Source organism: Clupea harengus, unplaced genomic scaffold, assembly GCF_900700415.2.
Source record: "Clupea harengus unplaced genomic scaffold, Ch_v2.0.2, whole genome shotgun sequence".
NCBI lineage: Eukaryota > Metazoa > Chordata > Actinopteri > Clupeiformes > Clupeidae > Clupea > Clupea harengus.
The window spans coordinates 19,109-28,759 of NW_024880163.1; the positions used below are offsets into that span (position 1 = coordinate 19,109).

The window sequence follows — 9,651 nt, forward strand, 5'->3', positions numbered from 1 at the left end:
TGTGTTGAGAACAACCCAAGATTCATTCACTAAGTGGTGTCAAGATATTAAATATATGTATTAGAACAAGAACATACATTTTTTACATCAAACCTCAGAGCCATGGTGTCAGTCTGAGCGAGTTTATTAGAACAGGATTTTTTTCAGGACACAATGATTTGAAATCAAAACAAACTATCCTCAGTAGAAAAATCTATTGAAAACTTAGATCTGTAAATTATTTTACACTTTAATCTGTAGGATACTTAACACTTCGACGTTGATGTGAATGTATGTGTGAGTGTTTGTGTCTATATGTGTAAGTGTGTGTGCATATGTGTAAGTGTGTGTGTGTGTATGTGTGTGTTGGACAGTGTAAACTGATAGAATCTAATGAGCTAATGAGAATCTAATCAGCTATATGCTCTTACTGAGACAAACACTAAAAAGTGAGACAAACACTTAAAATAATATAAGCACTCAGTTCATATCAACAGGAAAAGGGCAATATGTGGTTCTATCAGCCCCCATTGCCCATTTATGCTCCAGAAATGAACCCGTTGAAGGTTGTGCAGGGTGGGCAAACCACCAGGTTGGGTTTGACCTCCACATTACAGCTGCCTTTCATGTTCCTGAAGGTGTCGCAGTCAAAATCTGCCATCAGCTTCCTGGAACCGGCTCGGTAGGGCGTGAAAGGGATCTGAAGACGCACGCGCTGATCAGCCTTAAGCACCGGAACTCTACGTACACACAAATACAAACATTGTAACGTCCAATCAATAGGTGGGAGATGCAGGTGTTTTTGTTTAAGTATTTCACTGGGGCGGATATACAGTATGACTGAAATAAAATGTCAAAAGCTGCTCAAACACTGTGCTTTCCTGAAGACAAACTGTACTCCATCATACACACACACACACACACACACACACACACACACACACACACACACACACACACACACACACACACACACACACACACACACACACACACACACATACACACAGAGCCCTTTTGAAGAGTTGTTGTTTTTAACAGCTCACAAAAGAGCACAGTCTTTGAGAGGTCAAATATGCCATCAGGGAACATTCACGCTCTGCCAGTTCAAATGCAAGAGCTCTTTTACAAATGGGATAAGTTCCCCAAAGGACACTTCTTCCTCCACTTGTGTGTGTGTGTGTGTGTGTGTGTGTGTGTGTGTGTGTGTGTGTGTTACCTGGCCACCACGGTATGACTCAACAGCCCACTGCCTGTTAGCGTAAGGATGCCATTTTTGACTGTGCTGGATATGGGGTTTTCAAAGATGACCTCCGCCGTCATCTCTGTAAACTGCTCACATGTGCTGGGCGCCTAAGAACAAGCAATACTTCATGAGATCAATACTTTCACCATTACAAGAGATTCAGGGTCAATAAGTTCCCAAATCTCTCTTTAGGTCTTTATTGGCCATTGACAGGATTAATTAAAACAATCCACAGAATATATAATAGTATACTTTTTAGCAGTATGCTACTCTAAGGACTGGATCCATGATCTTGTCAGTATAAGTGTGCTTGTGCCTCATTCAGTTAGCCTCTGAATACTTCTACCAACACCAATACTGATGGTTCCTGTAGATCAACTGTGTGTGTGTGTGTATACTGTATATATATATATATATATATATATATCTCCAAGAGATATAGTATGTGTATATATTAGTGCTGTCAAACGATTAAAATACCACCACCTTCCAAGGCACTGATTGGCTGGACCTATGGCCAAGTTCTGTGGTGCTATAGGGTGTGGAACTTACGAGTGACGAGCCAACATAATCGCAGGGGCTGCATACAGAAATATGTCCACACTCTGGGTGTACCCCTACCCAAACACCTCTGTGGACCAACCTGGATGGTGATTGTAGGCTCCTGCGGAATGATGTTCTTCACAGCTAGGTAGCCATCTCCTGGGTGCTGCTTGTCGTGCACCAGTGCCGAGACCTTCAGACTGCTGTTGTCCAGCATTTTGGTCCCATATAAAGAGAATGGGATCCGGATGGAAATCTTGAGGTCTGTACACACATGCACAAACACACACACACACACACACACACACACACACACACACACACACACACACACACACACACACACACACACACACACACACACACACACAGATAGAGATAGTTAAATAGATTAGATTAGATAGATAGTTCAATTATAGATAATTATAATGCCATTTCTGTCGATAAGACTAAGTAAAATGAGTATCAATTTTAAACCCATGTGGAAAATGTAATTCAGAGTCAGAAATGTAAACACTATATTACTATATTTGAACCCCCCCCCCCCCAAAAAAAAAAACAAGCCGCTGTAGGAACTCCAGTTTGGGGTCTCTCCAGAGCACCGGTACACCCACCCTGCTTGGGCTGCAGCAGGACATCCTTCTCCTCCCTGTACACCAGGCTGTCGGGCACGCCTGTGTACCTCATGGCCTGAGCGTTGATTTGCACACTGAGCTCCCGCAAGTGATCACTATGGAGGAGCAGACTCAGCTCCAGATCCTGTCCCGTAATTGACTCCTTCTCGTCTGTGATCTCCAGCTTCAGCGCGGGAGGATTCAGTGGCAGCTCAGGGCAGGGCTTGCGTTCGTTTCCTCTCCTCACAGCTTCCTCAAACACCAGACGCTCCTTCTTAGAACCTAACAGGAAGAGCACCAGGATCAGCGCACGGGGCAGGGAAATCATTTTGGCCACTGCTTGCTGTTTTCACTACAGTGATTCACTATCGCCTCTTGAGGCACAAAGTGGAATTATGAAAGGATGGGCCACCACTAGCTGGTTAGCATGCTAACAGCAATAGATATCTTGCTTCCAGGGCATTTCTGTCTTTGACATCATGTCAAAGATGTTATTTCTTTGTATTCTGTTGATATTTTAGTTAATTGTTTAGTTTAAACTAAAATTACAACACATAGCACCTTTAAGACTGTCATTCACTTGAGAGAGGCTGTATAGCTAGATAAGAGTGTTTGTTTATGGGAAGTTAATGCTCTTGCCTATTTTCTAAAAAGTATCCATTTTCAGCATGAAGACCCAACTGACTGATCACTTCCACATTCCAATGAACCTCATGGTATGAAATTTACACACCCCAAACTGGCCAACCAAGAACTATGAACAACGGTAAGAACAATTGCTATCATCTCGGCCCAGGTTAAAATCTGTTTAAGCCAAAGACAGAATAAGAAATGACTCTCCAACCCTGAGTGTGTATGCCTCTAGTTAGGTGTGTATGATGGTGAGGTCTGTGTAAGCCAGTGTGTGTATGATGGTGAGGTCTGTGTAAGCCAGTGTGTGTGATGGTGAGGTCTATGTAAACCAGTGTGTGTGATGGTGAGGTGTGTGTAAGCCAGTGTGTGTGATGGTGAGGTCTGTTTCAGGCAGTGTGAGTGATGGTGAGGTAGGTTTCAGGCAGTGTGTGTGATAGTGAGGTCTATGTAAGCCAGTGTGTGTGATGGTGAGGTCTGTGTAAGCCAGTGTGTGTGTGTGTGTAAGCCAATGTGTGTGCTGGTGAGGTCTGTTTCAGGCAGTGTATGTGATAGTGAGGTCTGTGTAAGCCAGTGTGTGTATGATAGTGAGGTCTGTGTAAGCCAGTGTGTGTGTGATGGTGAGGTCTTGTAAGCCAGTGTGTGTGTGATGGTGAGGTGTGTGTAAGCCAGTGTGTGTGATGTTCCCCTCACCCTCTGGGTATTTGTAGCTGGCTGTGATGTCCTCCCGTCTGTATGCGCCTACAGCTTTAGTGCTGATTTTCTGGCCAATCTGAGAGCTGTCAGTGTGGAGTCTGTGCTTTGAGCCGTCTCTCATGAGCATCCAGATGACTTGATCGGCGTTGACTTCAGCGAAGACAAACGGAATGTCGTACTTCAGGTCGGTGTGTCCCTCCAGAACAGCCTTCACAGGGCACGGACCACAGCAGAACACTCCTAAGAGACAAGAGGGATTTCAGTAACTTGTACGTGTGTGTGTGTGTGTGTGTGTGTGTGTGTGTGTGTGTGTGTGTGTGTGTGTGTGTTTGTGTTTGTGTGTTACCTGAACTCTGCTCCTGTGGGGTGGGGTCCAGCACCTGCCAGCCATCGTATGTAGAATCCCCAGAGAGGTCTGGCCGCTTCATCCATCCCTCTACCCACACGTGGAAGTTCCTGAACACAAACACACACATAAGTAAGTTCATCTGTATCAGGCAAGTAAAGGGTTTCCTCCACATAGTGAGTTTGGGGTAATACTAATTGGCAGAGACTCTTGGGGTGACTAACTGGCACAGACAGAAACTGTAAGAAAAGGGGATTATGGTCATTATTTTAATGTCATGGAGGTGTGCCAACAGAGGGCCATTGGGCCCTGTGAGAAAAGTGTGGGGGCAGGGGGGTGGAGGGGGGGTGTCCTGTGTTCCATGTAACGGTAGGCCTTGTGATAGTGCCCTATTGCCCCCATAACGACTAAGCAACCGTTCATTTGACCCTCTGCACTGACAAACACCATGTTCCCTAACGCTACGGAATGGAAATATAGAACAATTCTGTAAGTCTGACAACAAGTGGTAAAAGGGACACCAGTCTTATCTAACTGAGCAGTCTTATCTAAATGAGACGGTAGGCCGACCGAGTGTCGAAAAGGGACTAACAGGAGACTCCATAAACACCTACATATACTATTAATATTAACAAGCTCGTCTGATTCATTTATAATAAGACACTCACCACACACTGTCATGGCTCTCCTTAGGCCGAACCCCTTGGTCTGTGTAGTACTCATCGATGGTCAGGCTTTTATCAGTGTCGTGGGCAGACTGGAAATTGCTGACTACACGGCATGGGATTCCCAGACACCTCAAAACTGACACACACACAGAAACACAATTAGACCTCGATATTTTTTATGTTGACTGTCTAGCCAAGCAGTATGAAATAGCCTAAATCATAGCCTGACTGTTCTATGATTGAAGAGACTGCTCTCATCTTGTGATGTACAGAAGTTTTACATCAGGAAGAACAGTAATCAGATATTACACGGTGACCACAGAGTTCTTGCAGATAAATGAATGTTTCCAAACCATTACAGCAGCAGTGGTATCATAGACATGAAATCAGACAATAGAAATAAAGTGTAAACAGTTCCAGTTCTCACCTGTGCACATGACCCCAGCGAACACCCAGCACTGGCCGTACTTCACGGGGGAGTAATAACTCTTGTACCAGCGCCGCAGGATGTCCACGCTGCTGCTCCACTTGGTGGGGGCCACACCGCCGGAGTACGGTGTTTGCCAGCGGCCCGCCAGGATACCACGGTCACCATTAGCGTTGATCTGTTGCGAATAAAGCAAGTCAAGTTAAGTCAACTTTGTTTGTCTAGGAAATTTTAAAACAACAGGAGTTGTACCAAAGTGCTTTTCGGTCAAATTAAATAGATTGATCAAATTAAACAAGAATTAAAGGAAATAAAGAAACAAATACCACACAGACGTTTTTACGAATACAATACAACCAAACTCACAAAGAGAGAGAAAGAGGGTGAGAGAGAGGGAGAGAACAGCGGTGCATACCATAGCACTGACCACCCTCCCTACATAGATGGGGTTGCAGCGGGCAGAGAAATCCTCAGCAGGGTCCCTCAGACACTTGGGGTTCATGTCCAGCAGCTTCATGCAGATGTCCACCATATCCTCCTCAAACTGAAGGGGCAGCAAAGACAGCATCCACAAACACATGAACAACCACATCCCACTGGCTAGTTCTCAAAAAGTCATAAAACACACATGTGCTGTTAGCGTACCTGTCCAAAGTTCCAGGCAAGGGGGCCGATGCGGTCAGCAGATCCTCTGTATGATGATGCCCTCCTCAGCCATCACATACTCCTGCCTCTCAGCTTCCTCTGGGAGGTGCACCCAGTCCTCTTTATCCATCAACACACACACACACACACACACACACACACACACACACACACACACACACACACACACACACACACACACACACACACACACACACACACACACACACACACACACACACACACACACACACACACACACACACACACACATCCATACACACAGAGAGCACAAACATATACAGACAAAGCCGGTAAGTTTTCAGACAAATGCGACAGGAGAATGGTAGGCATGCATAAGTGAGACATTTGTCTGTATGTATAAGCCACCTCACATCAGCATACATTTGTTTACATATGAGCCTCTGATGAGCCATAGCTCATATGAGCCTGTTTGTGCTTGTGTGTTTCAGGAAGTGCATACCTGTGCACCAGGGGTTAAAGAGGAGCACCATGTTTGTGATGGATTGAGGGGTGGTGTGTGACCCTTCCCTCATATACAGATTGTAAGAGCCCACACTGGCATCAGCTGGGCTGCTTATGGCCAAGGTCATGGAAGATCGGCCACTCTCCTGTACCAGTGCTGTCCATGCTTTCTTTGCACCCGTCAACTTTGGGTAACCAAACACGCAACGCGTGCCCTTTTCCTCTGATGGCTTGGGTCCTGCAGGGAAAGCACACTTGCTGTTAACGCCAGTGTGATGTTACTGCCTGTTCATAACAGAGCATATTCATGATGTTGGTAGGGTTTTTAAATAGAGGATGACTAGGATGCCTTTAAGATCACACTTTGTCCAGTCAGAGAAAAGCCAGTCATTTGTGTGACTTGTATTATGCAATGGCAGTTTGAATGTTGATGCATAAAGACTGATAAAAACATGAATGAGGAAATTGTAATAGGCATCGCTATCAACACATTTAGATAAAGTTGAATGCACTGTATTCTTTGTATGACTGATACCAATAATGATAAGAATGATGATATATAAAGAATGATGATACATAAACATACCTGTCTCCGCAGTAAAAATTAGCGTGTCGGTATCAGGCTGGAACTGCCGATTGGTCTTGAGAGTGATTTTGAAGTTCTGGCCACGCCGCACCATCAAACGTTTTACGGTTACGTCATCAGTGCGGTGCTCCTTATTGTTTTCCTTGACGTGGAGCTCGACTTTGCTTATCTCTACCAGAAATCATACCAAAACATACATCAAATGTGAATCTTCCCATTCAAATTTGCGTCTAGACAACAACGAAAGGCAGCGCGCCACGTTTCTCGAAATCTTTGCTGATATGCAGCGCTGGTGCTTGACCTGTTTAAGTGTCCTAGACCTGTACCCGTACATGGCTACCCGCTGCCACCACCTTTCGAAATCCAGTTAAGATCTAGCCAAATTAAAACAACATCGGATTCCAATGTAAGATGCCATGGCATGGCAAATGTGTGCATTCGCGTTACACATTTACGAGTAAGAACCTCAATCTAAAAATGTCAAACCTGCGAGAATAGAAATGAACAATTTCCGTAACGTAGATTTAATCTTAAAATACCTTCAGATGTCAATGTTCGGCTAAATAAAGAAGAACTTCACATACTTAGCTGTAGTAATAGGCTAACGTTACTGTCCCGTTGGTGTCTTTTTATCACGAAGCCCTAATCTCTTAAGGCATATTTTTATTTATTTGGATTGAACTGATTTTTTTTCACTGATTCCTAGATCTTTGTTAACTTAAATATTTCATACAAATAGTCATACAATTGACACAACTGGTAGTAGTCTCCTGCATATTTAGAGGTATCCTGCAGGGGCAGTGTCTCGCAACCTTTTGCCCCCCTGTGTACAAGGAATTACCCCCCTAACCTTTTAAATAGAAATTACTTTAAGTATCTATTTTGAAAAGTTCTCCATACAAATGTTAATGTATTTCACTCGATAAATTAGTTTTAAATAGTCTCCCATCATCTTAATGCCCCCTTGCAGCTCATATGGGCCCGGCCCCCTTGTTGAGAACCACTGAAGTAAGGGACTTACCAAGCGCCATAGTTGCTGTTGAGAGTATGAGTATTCTCTTCTCCTGGTGATGTAGTTTAGATAGACGTCCCAGCAAGTGTGAATCTGCAGGGAGAGAGTGTGTGTCGCCTATTTAAACTCTGTCATGCCCTGATGGATTTCAGTTCCCAGGAATGCCAGAGGGGTTCTCTTCCTGACAAGAGTACACACCCCTCGATCAGCCCTGCTGAGGAAATCAACATGATCTACATTTACAAATGATTGTGTGACATCCTGTTGCATATCACACACAACGTGATTTTGAGAGAGACAGAGAGAGAGAGAGAGAGAGAGAGAGAGAGATAGAGAACCCGCACCAACTCTCCTTGATTTAATCTTAATCTGCTTGAGGGTAGTGCGTTCGTTGAGGAGGAGCTCAGCCCGGGGCTGGGATGGGCCTTTTTTCTCAGTTAGTATGAATACTTTCTCACTTTTGACTCAGGGTTGAATGAAAGCCAACTGTGGCATTTCCACATAAGTGTTTTAAATATCACTCCTTGTTTCCAGTGAAGTGTCTTTGCTAATTTTTGAGTTCTTCGTTACCTGTACCTGATGATGAATTGAAGAAAAGTATGTACTTTCAAGTAAAATCTTCATATAGTAATATAAGTTCTTCATATAGTAATAGCCTATATAAGTTCTTCATAGTAAAAAGGTTCTCTCTATGACAGAAGTAGGTGCCTGTGTGTCCAGTCAACCATTGCATCACTTCTGGGACAGAAGGTGCGTCATCATCCTCAGCAGTCCCATCTGAAGAAATCAGTGGTTTTATACAGATGAATGGAAACTATTCTAACAGTTATGCAAAATGATTGCGGTCAGCTCAAATAATTGCGATCAGACGATTATGTAATAATTGCAAACACATACTGTGATACTGTGCACATCTGAACTTGTAGAGGACCTGACCACACTACAGATTTATAAACAACTTACAGTTTCAGTCAATGTCAGTGACTGTTACAGATATGTAACTGATAGTCATAATCATAATGTCAGACAGCTTAATTTTCTTATCTGTTGAATCTGTGAAGTTAATTGCTTGAGTGACTACTCCTCTACCTCTCAACCTGACCTGTGTGTTCATGATTGACAGTTCATGAGTATCTCAGCAACCACTCAGAATGAGATTGTTACGATAAGGTGAAAGTGTTTGTGCTGGAGGACTGCTGCACTTCCGTTCTGCATTACATTATAAACATAAAGAATTTCATAGAAATGTTAGTTATAGATACACATGCTGTGAACTGTGCTCTGTGAAGGCTGTTCTGGAGGGACACACCAACCTGAAGAATGACATGCCGTTTGTTATCGCTACACTGAATGCAGATCATGTCTTCTGGATGCTCACAAAAGATGTCTTAAAGCAGAGGCTCTATACTGACACGGCTCAGATTAGCCAGAACATCAGCACTGAGACCGTGAGCAGAAGCAGAGAGGAGAACATCACAGCCAGCTACAGATACCCAGGGGGTGAGAGGGGCACAACACACACTAGGATAAACACATATTTTAAACAGGGCAATAACAATTTAATCAATTCATGGTTAGGGGATTGGGCGGGGAGTATGGGTTAGATTTTCATATATTAACCTATAGGGTTTCTAAAAAGGTACAAAGCCTCTGAAATCTTGAAATTAAAGATCAGTTTTATCTGGCCAAACTGATTTTGTTCCTCCTTGTGCTGATTTGTGTTCTTCCTCTTAGGTTCCAAGAAGTAGCGTCTGGTGTTTGAGGAGGCCGTGA

General features: G+C 43.7%; 1 protein-coding gene and 1 long non-coding RNA gene across 2 annotated transcripts; both read right to left on the reverse strand.

The window, feature by feature from the left end:
• Window positions 1-106: 106 nt before the first annotated feature.
• Window positions 107-8,278, reverse strand: LOC122131472 (protein-glutamine gamma-glutamyltransferase 2-like). Its single transcript, XM_042706204.1, is given in 14 exon segments — window positions 107-719; window positions 1,199-1,332; window positions 1,869-2,032; window positions 2,383-2,664; window positions 3,706-3,948; window positions 4,055-4,164; window positions 4,723-4,858; window positions 5,150-5,327; window positions 5,565-5,693; window positions 5,795-5,845; window positions 5,847-5,914; window positions 6,279-6,518; window positions 6,867-7,037; window positions 7,888-8,278. Coding segments are annotated over 14 exon segments (2,118 nt in total). The 5' UTR covers window positions 7,898-8,278; the 3' UTR covers window positions 107-517.
• A 757-nt stretch (window positions 8,279-9,035) lies between these two features.
• Window positions 9,036-9,631, reverse strand: LOC122131473. Its single transcript, XR_006152097.1, has 2 exons — window positions 9,192-9,631; window positions 9,036-9,087 (listed from the first exon to the last, which is right to left on the reverse strand). It is a non-coding gene; the product is annotated as an uncharacterized LOC122131473 (long non-coding RNA).
• Between the last annotated feature and the right edge of the window lie 20 nt (window positions 9,632-9,651).